The sequence below is a fragment of the Neopsephotus bourkii genome, unplaced genomic scaffold (genome assembly GCF_033783945.1).
Source record: "Neopsephotus bourkii isolate Nb327-2 ecotype Australia unplaced genomic scaffold, CSIRO-AGI_Nbou_v1 NB_1825, whole genome shotgun sequence".
NCBI lineage: Eukaryota > Metazoa > Chordata > Aves > Psittaciformes > Psittacidae > Neopsephotus > Neopsephotus bourkii.
In genome coordinates, this window is record NW_026902298.1 from 6,929,477 (window position 1) to 6,953,488 (window position 24,012).

General features: G+C 44.0%; 1 protein-coding gene across 2 annotated transcripts; it reads right to left on the reverse strand.

Annotated features, from left to right (window-relative positions):
• Positions 1-206: 206 nt before the first annotated feature.
• On the reverse strand, positions 207-15,924 carry LOC133206956 (transmembrane 4 L6 family member 1-like). Of its 2 annotated transcripts, none has more exons than XM_061343314.1 (6): positions 15,769-15,924; positions 12,631-12,810; positions 9,175-9,240; positions 3,718-3,863; positions 2,757-2,943; positions 207-2,252 (listed from the first exon to the last, which is right to left on the reverse strand). In XM_061343314.1, the coding sequence occupies exons 2-6, from the start codon at positions 12,799-12,801 to the stop codon at positions 2,232-2,234; spliced, it is 591 nt and encodes a 196-aa protein (XP_061199298.1). In that variant the 5' UTR covers positions 12,802-12,810; positions 15,769-15,924; the 3' UTR covers positions 207-2,231. The 2 variants fall into 2 exon arrangements, with proteins under 2 accessions (XP_061199298.1, XP_061199297.1); XM_061343313.1 differs by having other exon boundaries at positions 12,631-12,813.
• Between the last annotated feature and the right edge of the window lie 8,088 nt (positions 15,925-24,012).

The window sequence follows — 24,012 nt, forward strand, 5'->3', positions numbered from 1 at the left end:
CCTGCCTTAGTCATCTCTTTCACAGCGGGCTGGGGGAAGGATGACTCGTCCATCAGCTACGTAGTTTGATGCCTGTCCCAGAAAAGACTGCTTTTTGGTGGTTCAAGCTAGACACTTTAACTCTGTTTTCTGTGTTGTTCCGTGTCTCTTCCTGCTGGAGCTAGTTTGAAGTCCTTTAGGTCACACAAAACAAGACAGAAAATCACTTCAGAATGACAGTATTTAATATTTACATATAACAGAGAGGCCAGTGATCACACAGTCGGCAGGACAGAGGTGTCCCTGTAAGCATGCAGACATGACACTGAACATCCCCAGGGCAGAAGGCTTGGAGCAAGCAGATGGCAGCAGTACAGTGCATGTACTTTTCCATGCTGGAACTGGTGTGTGCCACTGGGTACAACTCCCTCTCCCCGTGTTAGCACAGCCTAAACTGGCTCTATCATTGAGATGAGGGTCAGGGAGGCAAGACTAAAGGATGAGGGCAGGGCTGGTGTTTAGGGACCATGAAGAGCTCATAGAGCACCTCTGCTGATGAAGGAGTCTGTCTGTGCCTGAGTGCATGATGAATATCCTTGCTTCTAGCTGCCTCCTTGAGTCTTTTCCTGGTTGAATCAGTTGGCTTTATTTTGATGTCTGCTTTATATCGTAGCACTGCCCAGGCTTCACTGCTGACAATGGGCATGAGCCATTTAAGCCACTTGGCAGGTTTGGGTGCTCCTGGCTACGACTGCAAACTTTGACAAGTCTTATGCATCTTTTTCTTTTACAAAAGGTACTTTTAAGTTTTATACGTCAAATTTCCTGCTTTAGGGGTGAAGCGATACTCCAAGGCAGAATACTTGTGCTCCTCATCTAGCGCAGCTGGCGTTTTCTTCCCCATTTTGTGCAAACGGGACACTAATACAAAGCATTTTCTGTGCTGCATTAGAGGACAGCACAGCCACGTGTGTCCACATTAGCTGTGCTCAAATAATTTGCTTCTATGCTACAATGCAGAAATGTGAACAACTTTTGACTGAGAAAAAATCAGTGTTTCTCTGTGAAAAATGGACTCCAAGTGCTTAAAGTATATTCAGATTTTCATAACTGTGTACGTGCATTCAGGATGGATGAAGGTTATCTTACAGTTTGGCTGACTCAGTGGCATGTCCAGGAATCAACCTCTGAGGAAGTCGCTGAAATGATGGGGCTTCTGAAATTTGCCGGTCATGGACTTTAGTGTCAATGCCTTGATCTTGAGTAGTGATGAGGAATTACACAGTTCCCACTTGGGATTACTGTAGCTGTAACACCAAGACTGATGCAATCTGTTGCCTTTCCGATTGTATCTCTTATTTGCTACTAAGCTGCACATAATGACTACCTTTATTGATTTGATGTTTATCTTGACTAGTTAATTGCTTGTCCATGTAATCTATTCTAGAACAGCCCTACAGACCTTTGTGGAAATCAGTGAAATTCCTATGCAGTCTCCAGTGAGCAAAATTGGTGGTGAGGTTCTCGACTGTTTCATGAAACCAGACATTTCTAAACTTTTGCTGCAACCCCTATTGTCTATACAGATTCAAATGCCACATCTCTTAGATGATTCTGAAGAACTGATTTAGAAGTGCACTGGACTTCGTCAAATACTACAGCAAGCCACTGAATGGGCACAAGAGGATTTGCCTCCAGAGTGGCTGAAAACTATGCTTCGGTTGCCTGCCTCTGTGGTGTTACATATGCCTTCAATATATTCCATGCACACCCTAATTTAAATCTGGAAGTGCCCAGTTAGCAAGTTAATAGCAACAGATGGGTGAGCTCATGGGATTTTGGGAGGACAGGAGGTTATTTAAATCCAGCCAGAGAGCTTCTGCTTGGTGAAGCTGATAAATGTGTACATTAACAATGGTTCAGATTCCCATATACACAGGGGGCAAGTGGTGAGATTTATATGGGTACTGTTGTGTTTTATGTGCAAGTATAGCAGTCAGGACCAGACAGATTGGTGGTTTTGCCAATACCTACTGAGATCTAGTAGATATATTTAGAGAGATGAAAAGCTGCAGTCTCAGGTCTAAGTGATCCAGACCTTTTCCACCCTGACTCCTTTATCAAAAATTCATTTCCCTCCATGAAACTCCTGACATTTTAGGTTTTCTTTGTTGTCCCCCTCATAAATACATCACAGTGCACTATCCTTATTGTGTGTGAGTTGGCAGCTCAATGCTTGTCCTGTAGGTCACTCACATTCCAGAAATAGTTGTCTGAAAGGCAATGAATGAAAGATGGTTAATTAATATTCCAGGGGATATTAGACTTCCTGCAAGCATCTTGTATAGTGAAAATAAATAGTGAAAAGAAAGCAATGATGATAAATAAAACTTAAAAGAAGTTTCCTTCCATTTTCTAAAATGACATTTTTACTACTGTTGACCAATTATAAACCCCTCTGCTTCTCATCCCTCTCTCAGATGCCAAAAGCCATTACCCGTCATCAAAAAGGCTTCTTGAATGGGAACATAACCATGCAACCAAGCATGTCAACACATCACGCTGCTCCGCTGTTTTGAAATATCTGAGGACCAGGTTATCCCTGACTGCAGTGTGATGGAGAGACAGTGCGCAAGTGCATCTGTACTGCCTCAGCTCCCTGGAGGAGCTCATTCAGGGGCTGTGCTGATCTCTCTGCTCATGTACCCTTACCAGAGCCTGAAAAAGGAAAATGGTAAGAACGTAAAGTACTCTGAGATCTTTTCCTGCTCACCAACCTTTCTTTTCCTCATGCATGTGCCACATATGAAGCCAGTGAGTCCATTGATGACTTGAATAAAACAAAGAATAGCCTCAATCACACCAATGGCCAGGAGAATAGAGAAAAGGATGATATTCCAAAGGATGATGTTTTCAGGTTCTTTGCAAATGCTCCACGTTGTCTGATTGAACAAATAATTGCCTCTGTGATAGAGAAAAATAACTGGCAATGTATTAGAAAACACAAATTTGAGAATGCTTTCTGTGTTTTCTGGCATTACACTTTCTGAATTTGATTGAACAAAGTGAGTCTCAAATTCTACTATAATTGGTAAAAGCTGGTGATTCTCTTCAGAATTCCCTTTACAGGGGTGCAATTGATGACTAGGGAAGTGAGACACATCTGTACTTTGTTGCATGCACAAGAATCTCCCTTTTGATTCATGGCAGTGTCAGTAACTAAAGGGAAAGGATCATGAGGATTTTAAAACATGTCTCCATATTCTCCATTTCCTGCTCTGCTATCTCAGCCCAGTCTATTCATCACCTCTACTGCTGGCTTGAAGAGCATGGTTGCCAAGGTTAACTGAATGATTCAGAGAAGAGTTTCATTCTGCTATTCAGAAGTTGTTAAAATAGACTCAATTCATGATGATTTAACAGATATCACAGTTATCAAACATTTCCCTTTGACTCCAGTGGGAGTCACAGCTCAGCAGCCTTTTGAAAGCCTGGTGCAACTTGCACAAGGGGCTGATGATGAGCACAACAGAAGAAACTCAGGCAGTTTTCCCAAAGGTGATTCCTTGGTCAAAGAACTGACCAGCTGGAACATGGCACTCAGAGGAATGTGAATTTAGGTGTAGACAGGGGAGACGATCAGTTCATGTTGGGAAAATCCTGATTTTATATAGAAAGATGTAGAGAGATTTAGGGAAGGCAAAGTTGGAGGAATTAAGGTTAGGGAGTCATACTCACTCCAGAGTGTCATTCCTGAAAGGATAGAGGTATTCTCCATCACCTGTGTCACACAGAGGGCCCCCAATCAGCCCCAGTGAGGAGATGACCACACAGTATGCTCCTCCGGCAAATCCCAGCACAGCCAGGACCACTGACAGCAGCATCTGAAAGGGAAAAGACCATCAGCATTGCATGCACAGAGGCTTGAGTAGCATGGAAAGCTTACACCGAACAGGAAGGAATTATCTTTGTCTGTTTCTTATTGTATGCTGAAACCCATAGTAACAGCATGATATCTGTGGGAATAAAAATCAGTTGACTTTATCGGACTGTGCAGCTGTCCTAGATGTGAAAGGATTTCAGACTGTATTTGCTTTGCTCTGAAAAGTGGGTAAGCCCAGAGCTTTACTTGTCCAGAGATCTATATTTGACCCATCAGTTATGAAAAATATGGTGGGACATCTTTCAAAAAGCCAGTAATAAGCCAGTACTGGCTTGATGTCATCCATATCATGTGCCTTGACACTTCCATCTCTTGACCAAGAGCACCTTTCTCATCTCTTGTACCAACAGAAACTGGCAAGCAGCTACTGAACCAGGTATGAAAGCGACAGAAGGTACATTAGTGCTTTGGCTAATTGATGAGGAATGCAAAAAAAAGCCTTTTTTTATTGCTGCTTTTTTAAATTTTGCAACAGCCTGATGTGGCTGCCACTGCTTGTGTTGAGAAACCTGATTTTGCTGCATGTGGCAACCATCAGTGACTTCGAATTACATGTAATGCACTTACACTTTTTACATTGGCCACTCCCAAGGAAATGTTACCTTTACTCAGTTTTGGGGCAGTTTTCTGTTAATGGATAGATTGTACCTCATTGATGTTTGTAATATAGCAACAAGAATATCAGGAGGGTGCTACTGGTGGTGTATCTGGGACAGGCTTCCCACTAGGCTTGTTGAGAGTCACTGCTTGTGGTTGTTCACAACTCTGCCAAGAAGGAAAAAAGAGGGAAAACTCTGGAGGAGACTGACAGAGCCAAAGGAAGGCTTGGACTGGGGTAAGGAGGTGAGACTGCCTCGGAGTCAGGGCAGAGGCACAGCTGAGGAAGCACACTGGAAACACTCCCATCCATGACTTGGGTTTGAAGCCAAATACCGCAGGCCTCATATTTCCCTACTGCCAGCAAATACCAGTGGAATTTAACAGCCCACAAGGAAGATAGAAACCTTCTCCTACTGACAGCAGCCCCACAGAGCTCTGCAATAGAGAGTCAAATGGAAATATCCACCATCCATGTTATACATTTGTGGCACAGTCTTGAATTCACTGCCTAAACACGTTCAAACTAGTGCACGCAGTTTCCAACTTGTGAGCTGATGACTGCTTTCTGTAAAGCTTTGTGTGCTGCTGGTGTGTGAATTGACTCATTTTTGAGTGTTGTTTGTGTGTTGTTTTGCCTTTAAAGCAATGCCTGAGTTAGAAGCTGCTGTGATTTCTCATGAGATTTATTTAATCATTACTGATTAATAACTCAGTCTGTTTTTTTGCAAAGGTGGGTGCTCTTTTTGTCTTTATCAGTATGCTGGCTGGGTTGCCTCTTAGCAAGGCTTCAGTGTCAGCAAATGTAGGTAATTTAGTATGTCTTGGACCAGAGCAGTGCCTGGGTTATAGCTGATGCACTGTCTCTCATAATAAGATCACCAGCCATCCCTTGCAGTGAAGGTGAGTGACTGATACTCTGTCTGAAACTGCTACCTGTGCTGAACCCCTCCTCATCTGTTTTCTTGTTTATTTCAACCATGCATTCTGCATCTTGGTTGAACGATCTTAATTATGCTAAAGCCTAGTTTTAGCACAGCATAGCAGTATGGGGCATCCCAAACGTAATTATGATAGCAAAAGTCAAACGGTCATTTGCTATTACTATGTTTTATGACAGTGATTAGTGCTAGTAGCACTTGTCAGTGTTATCTTTGATGACTGTTCTCTGACACACAATCCTCTCATCTGAAATCTGTTGGCTGTATGACTAACTTCATGTCATCTATTTCCCTTACTGTGCATACAGTCACATAGACAAGGACTCTACTGTCTGAAGCTGCTGCAGCTGTTAGATTGCCTCAGCATTTTCTACATGTGCAGTTGTATTTCCCCATTATATCTACCATTCTGTAGACTTTTCTGAAGGCTTGCCCCATAATCTGTGGAAATACAAGAATTTTGTTAACTGTTTCCTCATCTCACCCTTTCAGCATTTTCCTGGTGAGCTGAGGAAGACTTTTAGCATTTATTCTTTGAGCATTTGCATCAGCTGCATTGGTGAAGTTACCAAGCTCATCCTGTCCCAGCTTAGGCTGCTCTTTATTGCTTATTATATTTCTTGTTTCATGCACATTTCTTCTCTATTTCTTTCTCTCTTCTTGTTTGGGTTTTTTTTTTTTTTTGGTGGAATTAGCATTCTGTCTGGTTATGCAGATATCTTTATTTAAGTTTCTTTGTCTGCAAAGCTGCTATGGCTATCTTGTTCTACCAATAACTCTAAAGGAAGGCTTAAAGTCAAATATCAGAGTATGTTTGCAGATGCAATGGCAGAAGCTGCATTTTGTGGGGCCTTTTTTCCATATTGTGCCAGCGCAGTGGATGCTTTCAGATATGCTCATGCTAAGACATGGACGTTTTGTAAATCTGTTAACTTTCCAAACTCATTACTTCCATTATGCAAGGACAAGAAGCCATCTAGGTATGCTTGAAGGCAACAATTTGAAATGAATTAATGAAAAAACTTACTCAATGCAGCACATAATCACTGGGAACTGTAGAATTCAATAAAGAGAATAAAAAGGATGAGAAATATAACAATTATTACTCCTATTGTTGATACTTCAGCAGAAGGTAAAGGTCTTGATGAAGTCTGAAGCTATTAAGCCAGGAATTGTTCAAAATATAATAGGATTGAGTCCCTACCCTGAGGAAAATGGTAATGTTCTGATTGAATAATAATTCTGACCGGTATTAGTTCTTTAGAGTGTATTTTTTTTGTTGCTCCTACAAAAAAACAATGCTGAGTATTCAGTATAAATAGTCATTTTATACCTAAGGTTCCAAAAGCAGAACAGTGGCCAAACAGACCTTTGGATTACAGAGGCTCCCGGGTAGCTCCAGTATGGGTTAGTTCCCTGACAATAGCTGGAAGCTGATGGACACACCACCAAGAGCCTGGTGACTCACACCGTACAAACCCTGCCTTGGGTATGCAGCCTATAGTCAGGGTATGTGAGCAACCCTGCTGTGGGTGTCTACATTTCTTCCCACTATCCTCAAAGCAACATTTCCTGAGGTTTCTCCTCCTGAAGAAGCACATCCTTGGCCTTCAGATTTCCCTGCAATGCTCACCCCTTTTTGCATGCCTGGAAATCACCCTTCCCCAGGAGCCATGCAGGGGAAACTATTGTTTTTAATACCATTCATAACCACTAGCTCTTTGCTCATGTCCCCATCTCATCTCTACCTTGAGCCACGTTCTGTTTAAAACAGTGTGACTTGTAAAGCTTCACCCCTTTCCACCTCAAAGAAGTGGGCAATTCCCACAGTCCCAGAAGACAGCATTTTCAAAGATACACTGTCCCCCGCTAAGCCTGTTCTCTAGTAGTACTACCCTATTATTGAATAGTAGTAGAGACTTGGCTCTTGAGTATCTTCATCACCTGGCCATCAGCTAACTATCTTTATACAAATATCATAGCACATAGTCATAGAATCACAGAATAATAGAATGATATAATCATAGAATCACAGAATGGTTTGGGTTGGAAAGGACCTTACAGCTCATCTCGTTACGACCCCCCTTCCATGGGTAGGGACACCTTGCACTAGACCAGGTTGCTCAAAGCCCCATCTAATAATCAAACTACCTTCTCAACAATGTCTATTGCATTCCTCTATAACAGCAAACAAAGAAGAGCTAATAAGTAACCCATCAGTGATGAGAAGGTGCAGACACGATCCTTGGTACCTGTGTGCTGCTTCCAGGAATGGCTTAGACAGTCAAAGGCTGGTGGATGTGAATGAGGGAGAGTGGGGGTTCTGTGGATGCGGGCTGCTGGACAGCATGGTGCTACCACCTGCATTAGTAGGCTGGGGGAGTGAACCCAGCCAGTCTGGGGACATTTGACTCTTGGCTCTGTAATATTTAGTGCTAGGATGAAAGACAGAGAAGGGAGAACTGAGATGCCGTACAGACTGAGCCCAGTTCAGCTGGATTCCCCCTCTTGACTTACCACATTCAGCAGTATGGGAACACCCACATTATGGCTGTTTTCACCATAGTATGGCTGTTTTCACCACCACTTTCTACCTCACTCAGAATGAGATGCAGCTGGCTCAGGCACTGGGTTCAGGGTGCCTAGATTCAACCCCAGCTCTGCAACTGCCGACTTGGGCATTGTCAGCATCATTTTTGTGCATGTGACATTGGGTAAAATCAATGCAATGGCATGTCCCTTGGGATGTACTTGTTGACATTAATGAAAGATGTTATTCTGGCATTATGAATAATGAATTACTTAAGTAAAACATCTTGAAGAGGTAAAGGCCTTCTTATGGATGAAACTAAATATTAATTGAAGAGTACAGAAGAGACACGATTTGTCGTCTGGAATCTCTCATTCCAGGCTGCTTCTGGGAAGGATGCAGACTAAAAATGGCATTTCTAAATCAAATTATTTTGCTAATAATGATAACCACACAGAAATCTATGCCCAGGGCATGAGGATTAATGGAGATGCCTGTGTATGTCATGTTGCTTTATAATAATTATCAAGTGGAAAATTCTCTCTGTCTTTTCTCTGGATGGCAAAGAGCCCAAATTGCATTTGCACCTTTCATGTGCATAATGCTTGGAAAGATGTGTGCTACAGGTCAGAGCTGCAGGAAGCAGCGCTGGCTTCTTGGTGCCATCCACAACAGCTCAGGCTTTAAGCATGGGCCTGCAAAGCAGGGGACCTATCTGCCCCTACAGAGGCAAATACGGATGCACCTGTGGAAAAACAAATTGCCATGGAAGGGTACTGTGAAATAGAATCAATTGGAAGGAGAAAGAACAGGCAGCTGTCTCAATCTTTAGGGTTGCCTCAAGCAGGAGGAAGCTGGAGCCAGATTTTACTTGATGTAGGGCGAAGTAGAGAAGCTTTGTACCCCTCTGCCCTCAGCACTGTGCATAAATGCTCCAGGACTTGCCCCAGCTGAGTACGCTACCCTTCCTATCAGTGGCTATCATAACATTCTTGTTGGCTAACTGAGCTCTCAGCCCCAGCCCAGGGACGCTGTAGATCAAGCTCCTCTTCTGCATTTCCCTGACATGGCTGTTGATAGTGGTGCCATGGTTTGTCATTGTACATTTCCACCTGCTGAGCAGCCACTTAAGAGCTGTTGCACAAACCCCATAGTGCCATTTCAACACTTAAATATCCACTTACCCCACATCTGTTAGCGCAACATCCTGCTCCGCCTGCTCCTAGCATCATGAATGCTGGTAAAATAACCTGTGAGAAAAGAACAAGCTGAATCGGCGTGCAGTATTTCTGCTGGGATGCGTTTTAAAGTCTAGGAGCTGGGGCATCATGTTCCTCAAATGCAAACCTCCTTCTGCCTCTTCTCTGTGAGTTACACTTGCTTAGACGTTGGTGCTTGCTGAAGAGAAACTAACTTACATCTAGAGCTGGCTGTCAAGTTTCTGGTACAGTGATTCTGATCGCTGAAGCTATACTTTTTTTCAGCAGGGTTTTGTTGTTTCTTTTTCAGGAATAAATGTGTTAGTTTTGAGAAAATGGAATTTCTGTTCAGAAAAGATGCATCGGTGAAGTAAGAACTATGTCAATTTAAGTCTTCTGAGCACCCTGCTCTGCATTGCCATTGAGAAATCAGTCTTAAACTTCCTAAAACACATCTGGCTTTGGGTCTTTATGCTAAGCTTCTGGAAAACCTACAGAATGGACTTCTCTAAACAGGGAACTCCCAGTTAACATCAGCTTTCTCCATGGTAATTATCAGGTTGAGCTGGACTGATATAATGAAGTCAGTAACCATCTGTGTCTCAGGATATAATGTCACCTTACAGAAGCATTCTGGAGATAGGAAAAGCTGCATTTAGTTTGGTAGCTAGAGGGCAAGAAAGCTTTTGTGGGTTTAGCTGTGCTGTGCAACCAGACCATTCCTGCTGCCTTGCCTCTGCCCACCACTGCTTGTGTAGGCATTTCAAAGAGCAACGCAAGACAAATGTGTATTTGAGAAAGTAGGACACGGTCCCTACAAAATTAATGAAAGAAGAAGCAACCAAACAAATGAACAAATAAGTTAAAAGCTGTACAAGCAGCCTGACTAGATGCTGGACAGATGTTGTTGCATGTAGGGCAGGGAGAGCACAGTGTCCATGGTGAATGAAGCCGAGGGAATTTATACATGTAGTGACTATCACCTTTAGACTGTGTAGGATAGTGCCATGAAATCTGCTTAGATTTGCAGACCCCATGGTATGTTTCAAAGGATGTACTCTCTGTTGCCTTTTATACACACCCCAGGGGCAGCCGCCGGCACCTGCAGTGGCCGCTGGACCACAGATGGAGACCTGCAGATGTAGATCATGGAGGTTAAAAAGACATTCCTCTTCCTGGAAAGAAATGAGCTCCAGAATAACCAGAGGTGGTCCCCAAGGCAGCCTCAGCCCCAGCATGCTGCTGTCTGACATTCAGGAGAGCTAATACCTCTGCTTATCAAACCAACACTCCCTGTCCTCCAGGGCTATCTTTCTTCTTTGGAGGTTTCCCATCTAGGCTGTGAACAGCTTTGTATCATCCGTTAGCCTGGCTCAGGATGAAGGGTTTTCTTAGCAGCCTGATTCTAAATACCCGCCTTTTGACATGGGAATGAGAATTTGCTAGATTTGGCTGGGAGTAAAATGAGGGCTATGCATGAGCTGTTGCTCAGTCAGGCATTTTCCAGTGTTGCGCTTTGGATTCCATTAGGAAAAGTGTTCCTATGACACACAGAGCGAGTCTTTACACCCTAAGCTTTTGAAATAAGGAAACGGAAAGGTTTTCACGTCATACAAAGTTCCATTAGGGAAGCAGCAGAGGAGGAGGAAAGGGTGGGGCTGGCTGCTCAGCCAAAAGTGAGCTGATCATCCAGGCTTTATCTGTCTTGAGATGAACTCCCATGTGGAGGCAGCTTTGCTCACTCATAGAGCAGGTCAGGCTGTTATGAAGTTTCCTCCACAGCCCTGTGTCCTGGTTACAGGGAGATCCTCCAAGGTTGGGCAACCTTTTCATGACTTCCTGAGTTTCCTTTGGGGAGAAGCTGAGTGCATGGGGGAACACACTGCAGCCTGCTCTGTTCAGACTGTGGAGTCAGGATACAGATCAAGCTCCAGTCATGGAGCCTGGCTTAGCTCCCTAGGAGGCCTGAAAGCCAACATTCATTTTCTCATGCTTCCAGCACCTGAAAATGGAGCTGACGGTAATGCTTTCTTTTGCATTCTCTTCACCTGTGGGCATTTGTCATGCTGTTTTCTGGGAAACACGCACACTCAACAGCATTGTTTGTGGATCAATAATTACTCCTCGTGCTGTGTTTTGAAGATCAATGCAAATGCAAATTTTGCCTCCTCCCCTCTCACTTGCTGTTCTCATTTTTGATGTATGCAGTGGTGGCCACAGGCAAGTCTGTGAGAAAGCCTTAAAAGAAGGCATGTTTTCAATGAGCCTGTGATGCTGTCATGCCTAACATCTGCCTTTCCTTTCATTGAACGCCAATGACTCCTGGGCTTGCAGTGATATGAATTTTCCACAGGTCTCTCCTGTAGTTCCACTTGTTGCTTTAGGCTTCCTTCACAAACTGATGCTTACGTTCAAGCTCAGAATGAGTAATAGGCCTAAGTGGTAGCTGGAAGATGAAGTAGGCAAGCTGCTGGTGAAGAAGGATTTATACCATGTTTCTGCTTTGGGAAATAAGACTCTGAACCACAACCACTGTACCTTTTACATAGACTTAAGAGGCAGCTGCATCATAGCCTGGTTGTGAATGAGATTTCCTTTTTTCTAAGCTAATTATTCTGAAACACTCTGTGCAGGTAGCCAGCTCTGTGCTGGTGTACCATCTGCCTGGGTGCGGAACAGCCAGTACTTGTCATAGGCATGTTACTCACTCAGCTTCTTGTCTGACTTGGGTGGGTAATTGGAAGAGCATAAGGGGAGCAGGCTTTCTAATGAACTGGAAAGGTCAGTATTCCCAAACATGTTCCATTCTAGTTATGGATATTCACATAAAAGCCATCTTTCCTAAGCAGTGGGATGGAGAACTGGTTGCAGAAGACCACAAATAAACCAGATCAAACCCAAAAGGAGTTGAGTGGGTGTGTGGGAACATGGGAGGCATTTGGGATTTAGGACATTTGCAGCTCCACATTTGTTGTGTTGACTAGGTCTCTAACAAACACCTACTGAAACATGCTTCAGTTTTGCCCTTAGTGGTTTTCTTGTGATTTAAGTGAGCATAGAATCAGTTAGAGGAGTAATGTGAGGTGCAGGCAACAGTTAACATTCCCCACATCCAGCTGAGTTTAGGACCTCAGTTTTGCTTTGACTCATGGAGGATGAACACCCATGTCACCCTTCTCCACAGTGGGAAGTAAGTCTGATTGCTTCCTCCTGACTTCGAGTCTTCGTATTTATTTCAGGAATACCTCAGATCCCTGTAATTAGAGACTTTTTCAGTCTTGAATGAACTTTATGAGTCCTGTACACAACTTCCCAGTTAAGATGGCCACATGTTTATGCAAAACAGGTTTCTATGACTTTTTTTTTTTGTTATACTTACCCTTGAATTTAAACAAAACCCAACCAAACCCATAAGAAACAGTAGCAACAATTCTCTCTTACCAGTATCCCAGCTCCCAGAATGCCATGGAAAAACCAGACCAGATCAGTTATCTCACTGAGCTGCAGAACTTGTCCATTGGGGAAATACAGGAGGATGTTGCAGACTATGGCACAGGCTGCCAGTGGGAACAGGGTGATCCCAATGCACTTCGAACACTTCCCTGTGCACATGGTAGCTCTCTGCTGAGGAAAGATGCAGAGAGGTTTGGGTTACTGCATCACAGAGAACACGGGGTTTCAGCAGTTTTCTTCTTTCATGAAAGAAGGATCAGTTTTGAAGCAAGAAATGTTCCAGTTAAGGCACAGATAACCCTGTTCTACAGAGCCTGTTCCCTTCAGAGATGTTATTTAAAATGGAATTATTAAAAACTGGAATGTTTAATTGAATTTATTCAAATTTGCCAGGACTAAACACATGTTGGCATGAAATGGAGTTTTGTTTTAATTGTTAATGGACAACTGGGAGACTCAGTAACAAAACCATGGCTGCACAAACTGACACCCTGGCTAGCAGACTTCATGGTGGGGCTAAGAATGGAAGGGGAGGTGGATGCACCAAGTTATCTAGGACCACTGCCTTAGGAACCTGATTTGATATCATCTCTTGCACTGAAGGTCTAGAAAAGCAGGAGATGACTGCCAGGAATGCCATAAAAATGTTCAAACTTGCCTTGCTACTGGAGCAGCATGAGGAGCCTTACCAGGGCCCCACCAGCTGCATTTTCTCTATTTCAGTCAAAAATACACTGTCAGCAAGACCTGGAGAAACTTCCATTACTGTTTCCTATGACATGCTAACTCTGCACATAAGGGTAGATAAGACTGTTGGTTATGTGACTGTTTGGCACCCACCCTCAAATATCTGAAAAACTGGAAACATGTCCAATCCTATTTGCTAAGGGCAGGTCACGAAGCCATCCAAACCCATTTTCAGAGATCTGCCATAATGTATAGAACAGCAGGTTGTTATTTAACAGCAGTAAGGTTCTTTTAAAATCAAGGAATCAACATAAATAATCGATCATTGGAAGAGATCTCCAGTCCTATCTCCTGCTGAAAGCAGGACTACTGCCAACACTAGGTCACTGTGCCAGCCATGGCTTTGCGTAGCTGAGCTTTGAAACCCCCCAAGGATGGAGCTAATAACACCCCTCTGGGTGATCTGTTGCAGAGCCACCTCAGCCTCCTGGTGAAAAAGTCTTTCCTCATGTCCAATCTGAATCTTCCAAGCTGTAAACATGGCTGTTGCTCCCATGCTCTTCCACCACTCCATCACCTCTGTCACTCCCTTACAAGTTTGTTGCAGGCTGCTATTAGAACCCTCTTCACCAAAGTGAGCAACCTCAGCTCATACTGCACCTACACTGTGACCTATAGCCAAAGAGAAAAGGCTGATGTGTACAAAAGTGGATCCACAGCTATTTCTTCATGTCAGGATGGAAACTGCAGACTACTAGGTCAGAGATCATTGAACTTTAGACTGTCACTGACTTTATAGCACAAACTGATCACAACTTCTTCATGATGTTTTATCATAGTAAAAACCTCACTCCAGCTCAAGGCTTTCAAATGCATAAAAATACCAAATATCAATCTGTGCATTTCTGTTCTCATAGAAAGCTGACAGTTTATGACATAGAGGCTTTGCTTTCCTGTGAGCAAGATAGAAAATATAAGAGAAGGAAGATGATCTGGACACACACCATTTCAGAACACACATACACATGCAGCCATGCACGCACAAATACCTACTCTTGCTACATGGAAGCACGTTTTGTAATAACCAAGGCAGTAGAGAGCAAAATGTCCCTCAATTTAGTCATGTGCATTGGCTAATCCTGGAAGTTTTGTGGCAGAAGTTGGTGTTGAAAAGGTATTAAGCAGGCTGGGAGTATAGGAATCAATCAAGGCTGGGTTCCCAAGCAGAATAGCCCAGGTGAAAGACAGCATGAAGACATTTGAGAAAGTCAGAGGCAGGCTGAAACCAGCTTCATTGACAGAACAAAGACAGCAAGAGGTGTGGTAAGTCATGAAGACAGACCATTGTCCTCAGACCTCTGTAACTCAGAGGGAAAGCAGAAGGACTTTATGGGATGCAGTATATTGTTGTAAGGTAGCTGAGACTGCCAAAGACTTCTGAGTTTGCTCTTCTATAGCAAAAAGTTTGCATTGTTCTCTGCTGCTGCAGGTTTAATAACAGCACTGTGCTTAGATGGCTATTTTTTTTTTTCCTGAGCACTTTACAATCACATCATGCTTTTTAATCCAGCTTTAAAGCAAGTTAGCTGGCATGAAACTATTCCAGAAGGGAACATTTTTAACAGAGATGCTTCTTGGTTTATGGTCATTACCTATTGTTTATAGTGCTCAAAACTGGGTAGGGCATTTTGCAAGGCACTGGAAAAAGCCCCAGTTCAAACAGATAATAATCTAAGCAGATCAACAATGTGCAATGGAAAGATGAAGCAGGGAAGGAGTGCAGAAGTGGAAAGAATATTGGATCTTTCACCCATCTTCCTCTCAGGTACCCAATGCATTTGTTAATGTTTTACACTGACTTTTGCCTGTTTGCTTTCCTGTCTCATTCCAGCTTTTGCTTTTCCGTGTGCTTGCCCAATCTCACCTACTTCCCCTCCCCAGAGAGAAGCAAACAAGCACAGGCACAGCCTGGCCTCCTTCTGTAAAAGCTGTCTTGTAGGCGAGTTATAAACTCTCCTCTGCATCTTTCATACATAGCCAGAGGGCTTGGTTCTTGCCTGGTGCAAAGCAACGTGACACAGCTTAGGCTGGAAGAACAGGGGTTTACAGCCCATTCTCTCTGACCTATCTCAATGCCACTTCAAACTGCAAGGAGAACTTAACTAAACATCAATCACCAGACTCAGTGAGAGCCTCGACCAGCACAATCAATGCTGCTTTGCTACCTGTGTACATCAGAGGATCCGACTGTTATTACAACTTAGGAAAACACTCTGGGTTGCCACAAGCACTCAATGCACTTTATTAATTCAGCAAACAAAAGCACCTTGTACAGCTTCGCTAAGCAAGGTGTTCAGAGAAAGCTTCTAACTTTTAACTAGAGTTTTAGAAATATTTGCTTTTTAATGCTTAGGGAAGTATATAAATATCTTTGCTTACCTTCTACACGGGTCTAAGTTGGCCTCGAAGCTCCAGTTCCCAGCAGCTGGCTTCAGGCTTTCCAGCTCTTCTCTCCTGAAGCACAGCAGTCTGAGGGAGGCACAGAGATGTTTTCGAGCGATGGCCTCTTTTAAACAAATAGCTGTTGCTCTTCAGAGAATTAGGAAATACCCCACGTTATCCCTGGTTGGCCAGCGGGAGGTTGGCGTGCCACCCAGTGCTATCGATTACTTTCAGGCAGTGTTCCAGTGGTCAATGCCTCGGCCCCCCAGGACACACAGCTCGGAGCAGTGGAGACCTTTTTACTGCTGCAATCATTTCAGCTGTGCAGCTTGGCAGAAGAGGAAGGGCAGGAGATGGCAGTGGTGCAAGGGGTTGAAACATGAGGTGGTGGCATGGCAAAGCCATTGGTGTGGCATCATCTGCACAATGGGGTTGTGGCTGTTAAAGTTCAAAAAGCATGGGAGCACTGAGTGAGGTGAGTGGGGAGGAAGGGAGGGAAAGAAAATTCTTAGTAAGACAGTGGTAAAAGAGAGAGAAGGGCAGAATGGCTGGAGAGAAGGGAGAGGTGTGACCAAGGGAGGAAGCATGGAAAGAAAAACACAGCTCCAAGGAGGAGAGAGTAGGAAGACGGAAGGGAAATGAAGACTCGCTCTAGCAGAGAAGAAGAGAGATAGAAGAGGCACTAAGGATGGGCCAAGAAATTAAAAATACAATGAAGTGTATGAAGAAACATTAAAATTAAACTGAGAGTTGACTCCTACTGAGGAAAAAGGGACTTTCTTTTGTAGAAAATGTGATAGTAATAACCATAGAAATATGTTCAAACACAAAACCATATAAACGTATCTAGGTTAGATTTGTCCCAAATCATGCTGGGAATATGCTCAGATCCTTGCCAGATCAACTGAAAACTTAACCCCCTCTGGAAGGCTCCTTCTGTTGCCTTGTTCTAAACATCCAGAAGGAAGGATGACTTGACCACAAAAACATTAATGAAAGGGACATGTGAGTGAATGCGAAGATGTAAAATATTCCACTCTCCACCTTGCCATGTCACATTTTCAGTCTTTAATGTCACTACAAAAGATTGGTTGTATAGCCATGGGTACATGACTTCGGATGTCCATGAGGTAGATATAAGCCTAGGTTTCATTTGTTTCTAGTGAGTGAAATGAACAGTTTATTAGTGTTAGTATTAGTGTTAAACACAATTTTCTTAATGCTTCAAGAATATCTTTAGAATTGCTCATTACTGAGTAGGATCTATATCCAGTCTTCGATGAGGTCTGAATTAAAAGCTGCTTATTGTGAGGTACAGAAGGAATGCCAGAAAGAAGAGCAAAATGAAAGTCTGTATTAACACCCCAGGGCCTGACAAACACTTGTTTTCCTGATGTGATAGATAAATCCTAAAGAAATGGGAAAAAAACCCAGAACACCCCAAACCAAAACCAAAAACCTTAGCTCCAAACCACTTAGAAACCCTGAATTTTGTCTGTGAAGTGTTCAGTAGCTAAGCTGAGTTTATGTGATTGTGTACATCTATTTTTCCCTCTGCAATATTGACTTTGAAGGCAATGCAAGCATTTTGTGTTCCACTCGTCAATGCCTCCTGATTATATTGACTTACTGTACATCAGTTCTTGTCCTCCTTTTATCTCTATCCTTGTAGCCATAAACTCTTTATTAATTTTCTAGTTGCACATAGTAGCAGGGGTACTGAGAATAGAAATACAAATATGTGAAAAATCCTGTTCATCGTGCTAGAAATGAAAACTATTCCAGCCCTACAACTTCCCCTGGTAGTGCAATATGTGAGTTAGAGGCTGAAGAATTAGAGCACCGTGCAGGTTTCTGAAGGGCATATCTGACTGCCCACTTACTCTATTAATAGATCTGCCCCATTTGGAGGGCAACTGCAGTGTACTAAGAAGAAAATGCCCTTTTTGCTGTTGATACACTGTGTAAAAGGAGCCAGGCAGCTCTGCTCTCATTTATTCTAGTATAAATCTTACGTTGTTCCTCTGAAGTCAAAACTTTACTCAAATACACAGTGACACTCCATCCAATTTAATGTATTCCATGTTGGCACCATGACACGAATTACCTCTTGCTGCTGTTTCCTGTGACTGTTTGCTATTAATGTTTTCTTCAGCTGAGAGAAAGGGAGGGCAATTCTCTTAAGAAAGAATCATGAAGCAGTCTGCTGTTATGAGCCTTTTTCTGAGATGTGCTGCCTCTGGGAAGGCTCATGAGCTTGGGCATTGCAGACAACCTGCCTTGGAGCCCCAGCTGGCTCTCCCTGCAACAGGTACCCAGGTTAACATGCCTACCTGTATCCAGGAGTGAGCAGATGCCCTGTTAAGGTATAAACATCAAGGTGGAAATGGTAGTATCAGTGTTATTTAGGTTTTCCTTTATCCAGAGTATCGCAGACCCTTACAATGCCAGCCAACAGAAAGCTGGTTGCAAGGCAAGAGCTCCCAGGAAGATGAGGAGCAGATTTAGGCAAATCAGACTTGACTCAGATCAGAGATAGCCATAAAAAGCAACACTGAATAGTTGAGTGGTGCAGGTTATGGTACTTGTATTAAGACCATATATGAGTCTGAAGAGTTGGAATGGAAGTTGTACTGGACTTCATTTGGGAGTATATTCACTGCATGGTACTATCTCATGTGGATGGCCCTAGCACACAGAATATGCTGACATGCACTTCACAGCTTAAATGTCACATACATGGATCTTTCCTTCCTTCAATTTTACCTATTTTCCCAATTATTTTTCCTCTCCCTTTTCCCTTGTCTCTCCTTTTGGTGCATAACCCTCTTTCCTAGATACATAGACTGTCTCCTCTCTGAGATGGCATCCTGCTGAGAACAGGTTTCGCCCTCTATGGCAGCACACACATCATTGTCTCTGGGGACACTAGTGCCACTAACCAGGAGACATCCCTTGGGGGATAACCCCCTTGGTTATCAGTGACTCTGTGAACCTGGGGCATCCTGGTTTAGTGCAAGGTGTCCCTGTCCGTGGCAAGGGGGTTGGAACTAGATGATCTTAGGGCCCTTTCCAACACTAACTATTCTATGATTCTATCCCAAGGCTCACAGCCAATGCTCTGCAGAATCACCTTCTGAGATGAGGGGGAATGGTGCTGAAATAACACCCAGTGAGCTCTGCCCATCCAGCAAAGTATTTTCCATTGCTTGTGTGTATGTACATCCACCTGATGTATTGCAAAGCTCATTTTATTTCATTAACTGAGTGTTTTGTCCAGGGACAGCACTGTGCCAGCCCCACTGTTTTCTAAGATGTCAGTGAACCATGACCTGTGGCCAAAGGTTGTTTGTGTTCCCAACACAGAACACTGTCACTATCCAATATTAAAATAATTAGAGGTTTGTGTTTCATTTTGCTGGTTTCGTGCAACACTTCTGTCTGGTTTTGGCTGAAAGGCATTTCCCATCCCTGTGTTTTGTCACTGGGGTTTGTCCAAGTATGTGCTCGGGGTGCAGGTGAATTAGGAGCTAACAACAATACCCAGTGGAAAATGTCCCTGCTTACCTGACCAAAAGGGAGAACTGTTATTTCTTCTGGTGCTCCTTATTATCCTGTCCTAACCTGCCCTGAACTGCCCTGGGTCTCTCAGGAAGCCAGGAAGAGAGTAATGAAGAACGAATGCTGGAAATATACTGAAAACCAGAGATTTCATAAAAAATGGTTCATTGCATTTTTTAGAGCTGTTTGACACTGCCAGAAGGGAAGGTTTCTGTGGTCCAGGGTGGTGGTTTTGGTCAGACTGGGGGATGTGTGGCTGCGTCAGATACCCTGTGAGAGACTGAAAACTATGCAAGGCTGAGGCACATGGAGCAGCAGCTCCCACTAGAATGAGAGAGGAGGGCAAGAGCTAAGAGGTTAGAAGCAATCACTGTGCTTTGTTATTGCAGAGCACGCTGTCCTTTCATTAACCAGCCCTGGATGGATTTGTGCCAGAAGAAGAACAAAAGGAACATCAATACTGGTTGTATGTGCGTAGCTGTTGTGTTCCAAACATGTACATGAGGCAAGGTTTTTAGTCAGGATTATTGCTTGCTACTAAAAGTACTTCCTCCTTACTTTGCCTGTATCAGAGAAACTGATACATGGGAAAAACTGAATAAGCCTTTGAAAATACATCCAGTCCTCAGGTCCTAAGGTTTATTACCAGCTAATGATGGCTGGTTGAAGAAAGGACAATCCATCCCCTGGCTGACCCCGAAGTTGTTAGTTTGGGCCCACTATGGGACAGAATAGATTTTAAATCTCCATGTGTTATGTAGCAGAAGGACCCAAGGCAATTAGGACAATATTTCCCAGTGTGGGAAGTGCCTTTGGAAATGTTTTAGCACTGCCTGGGTTTCTGAAAAGGATTGTCCATGCAATTTCACTGACAAGCACACAACCAAATTTTCCCAGAAATGAAGCAATCTCCGTCTTCAAACTGCTCATACTTTTCTGATCTTATGTCCACTGGGAGGCACCGTCAAGGCTTTTTTTGAGTGTGAGAGGATGTTGAGGAGGGTGGACTGCAGGAATCTTTGTTTGTTGCCTAAAATAAGATACCAGAAGGTCCTTTCTGAAAAGGTGTGAACTGCCTGTCTCCATCATTGGAGATATAGCATGTCCATTCTTGCAAACACTCAAAAGCTGTAAAGGGAATGGTTCTGGGCAAGTGGCCTTGCTAGAGAAGGGTCATTGGACCAGATGACCTCCAGAAGTTGTGTGGCACTGTGAACTGTGGTCCATTAGAAAGGACAGCAACACAGCACTGATGGGTTCAGACCTTTGCATTGAGCACTGTCATCACATTTGCGGCAGGGTTCCTGTAGCAGAGCTGGCTTGAGTCCACAGCTCCTCCACATCTAGTACGAGGAAGACATCAAGAAACTATACTTAAAAAGACAACAAACAGTCCAGCACACACTGCTGCCATTCCTCGGTGGTGTAATCCATTCTTTATGTCAGGGTGTGGGCATAAACTGAACTAAGGGCATGGCAGGACGTGCATTACCTACAATGACAACAGGTCTCCAGAGGCTGGAAAGGAAAACAAGAACCCAGGGAAGTGTTAGGAGGGAAGATACTGGGTGGAGACAGGATTATAAAAGAGCGAGGTGAGATGAGCCCACACACTTCAAATAAATAACAACCTGGAGGGCCTCCTCTGGTAGGCACATCTCATCCTGTGCAACGCTGGGGCATTGTGCCTGTCTTGTGCCCTGTCGACAGCACACAGAAGCAATGAAACACCATGTCTGTGGCCATTAGAGGGAGCAAGGATGAAAGACTTGTGTCTGGTGACAGCTTGCATCAGGCACCCTCATCCCACGGTAAGCTCACCCACAAAAATACAGTTGATGCTCACTAGATGATATTAAAGGAACTGCATGCTTTTCCTTGGGAAAAAGCAAACAAGCAAGTCAAGGTTTCATACATCAGTCAGAGGAGGTGTCAGTGGTTGCTGGATTCACCCAGGACATTGCAGACCCAGCTACAACTTCCTTCCACTGATGGGCTGAATCTGTCCCTGGAGGAGGTGAGGGATGCAGATGCCTGACTGTTTGCTATCCTGGCACTCCCTGGCCCTGGATCAGCCTCTGTGAAGCTTCACGCTCTGAAGATGTGAGTTGTGGTGAAGATGTGCTCAGGTTGGCACATCTCACCCTGGAGCACCCTAGTCCTGTTACACTGCTGGCCATGGTTATGCTTCCCACCCCTTCCACTGAGCCAGCACCAACCCTTCTGCAGCCACACATGAGACGCTTCAGCATCTGGCTGGGAGCCACTTGGTTTTCTTACTCCTCTATCCATCCGCCTGTCTAGCCATGCACTAGATAAAGGAACAAATTACTGCGGAGCATCTCATCGCTGCATGTAAACTCCTGCGGTGTGCACCCAGCCCCTGGCACCCTGGAGAGAATGAGAACTAATTGTGAGTTGCTCACTGGGTGCCTGGGAGCGAAGAGGGATGAGCTGCCACCAAGCCCATGCTCATCTTCCTGTTGAGCAGCTGATTGACAGCAACCTGTTACTGCTGGGGATTTGCCTCATGTACCCAAACACTTCAACTTGTTCTTTGAGAATTTTGACTTTTTATCAATGAGTGAAATATTTTCAGTCCTTGTGGTCGTAGAGAAAAATCTTGATCTGTTCAAAAATCGGGATAAATAAGGAGAATCAATATTTACTATCTTTGGTAAAAAACTGCTTCTCTTTTTGAGAGCCTGCCTTGTGATTTTTAAACACCCCAGAACAGTGATATTGTGGGTTTTGTCTACCAGGGCGCTTTTAAAAAGCAGCTGATGCAAAAATAAACCCAAACCTGTGTGTGGGAAGTGACTGCATGCTTGGCTTTTCTCTGGGTTTGTGCTCCTTTCCTCACTCTTTGTCTGGTTTATCTGGCTGGAAAGATTAGGATCACTGCAGGGCAGGGTGGGTCCCTGTCTGTGTATTTCACTGTGTCTTGCCACTTGTAAAGGAAGGGAGTAATCATCGCCCTTGCTGCTTTCATGTCTACTTGCACAATAGAAATAATTCAGTAATAGCAATGCTTTGCCTATCTGCGGCTCCTTTCATCTGAAGACGTGGAAGTGCTTGACAAGCATTAGCTAAATGAGCTTCCAAATACCTGGAGAGGGAGTCAGATATAATGATGCCCACTTTGCAGATGAGCACACATGAGGCGAAGCAAGGCTAACTGAGTGCTTACAGTTAGTCAGCTGAAATCATGTTTCTTCCAATGGAGATTGCTCAGCACTTCTGAGGCTCAGGCTGTTTCCCGAGGTGCCCAGGTGATGTCCACTTTTTAATTCCAAAACATGCAGACTGTGGGCCTGTGTGATCTGCCCCAAATCCTGCAAGAGTTGGAGGAAGCATTTCAGGCACTGTGATTCATTTCAAACTACTAACCTGGCCTGGGGAGTTCTGCTGATCCCGTGTTGGCATCACTGTGATGAGGCAAAGTCAGGATGACTGTCCTGGGTTCAGAAATGTAAGTGGGCTCCAGTGCAGGAACACTCCAGCTCAGACCCAAGAGTGGTGCAGCCACATTTGCGTTGCCTTTCACTTCATAACCCTTTTGAGGGGGAATCTGTGTCTGAGTGTTGTTATGATGGTGTGGCTTTACCAAGCTGGATCCCTGCCACAGTGTTCACAAGCCATTACTTGTAAAGAAAGTTGCTAAGAGCCCTGACCCATCCCTGGGGTCTTACAGTTATCTTGTCTCCTGCATGTCCCTGTTAAGCCAAAGATGCTTGTACCTCCCAGGATGGTACCTAGGAGGGGAAAGGAGAGACTGGACAAAAGCTGGGCTAGAGACTAAATGACTCACTACTAACCCAGAATGATAAAACAAAGTCAAATTCTGTTTTGGAAGACCACAGCAAGCTCTTAAAACGATAGATGGGTTGGTAGAAGGGAGAGAGTTTATTCCATAGGCTATGGAATTTCTAACTGTAGAAATTATTTTCCTTCTTAATACCAGACCTGAAACGTTTCCATTCCAGGAATGGCACCCTGGCTATAACATAAGCTTTCTCAACTAGGAAGCAACAGAGTCACTTAAGAGCTGTAGGGCTGCTCTTTATTGCAAAGCTTCATAGACGCAGATGAAAGACACTGGAAGTGTTGGCAGTCATCTGCAGATCCTATAAATCACACCATTTCACTGTAGGCAATCATCCAGGCTCCACAAGGTCATGACATTTTCCCCACTTTCTGCTTTTCAGGCAGAGAAACTGGACAGAAGTGGTCTGGGCAGCAGGTAACTTCTGTTATCTCCTGCGCTGCAAAGAGCACCCATTTAATCAGCAGACCCCAAGCAAAGTGCCACATGCCTGCTGGGAATTTGCAAGTTTATAACTCTCTTGGGGATGGCCTGCCTGGCAGAGGTGACTTTGCAGCGCTCTGAAAGCCACTTGTGGAGATGCAATCACATCACTTCTTTCTTATCTTCCTGCAATGCTCTATACCTTCCCTTCTTTATACAGTCCTGATTAGTTTTCCACTGCTGAGATTTCTTAGCACAACTCCCCTGTTGACCCGTAGAGAAAATGGGGCAATGATCTCATAGGAGGAAAGCAAAAAGGCCACATTTCCTCTAGAGTAAGTAGGTCAGTGCCACAAAACACGAGGGAAGAGGATCCCATTACGTCCATAGGATGGCTGGAGGAGGCTGGGCAGGCAGTGGAGCCGCTCAGA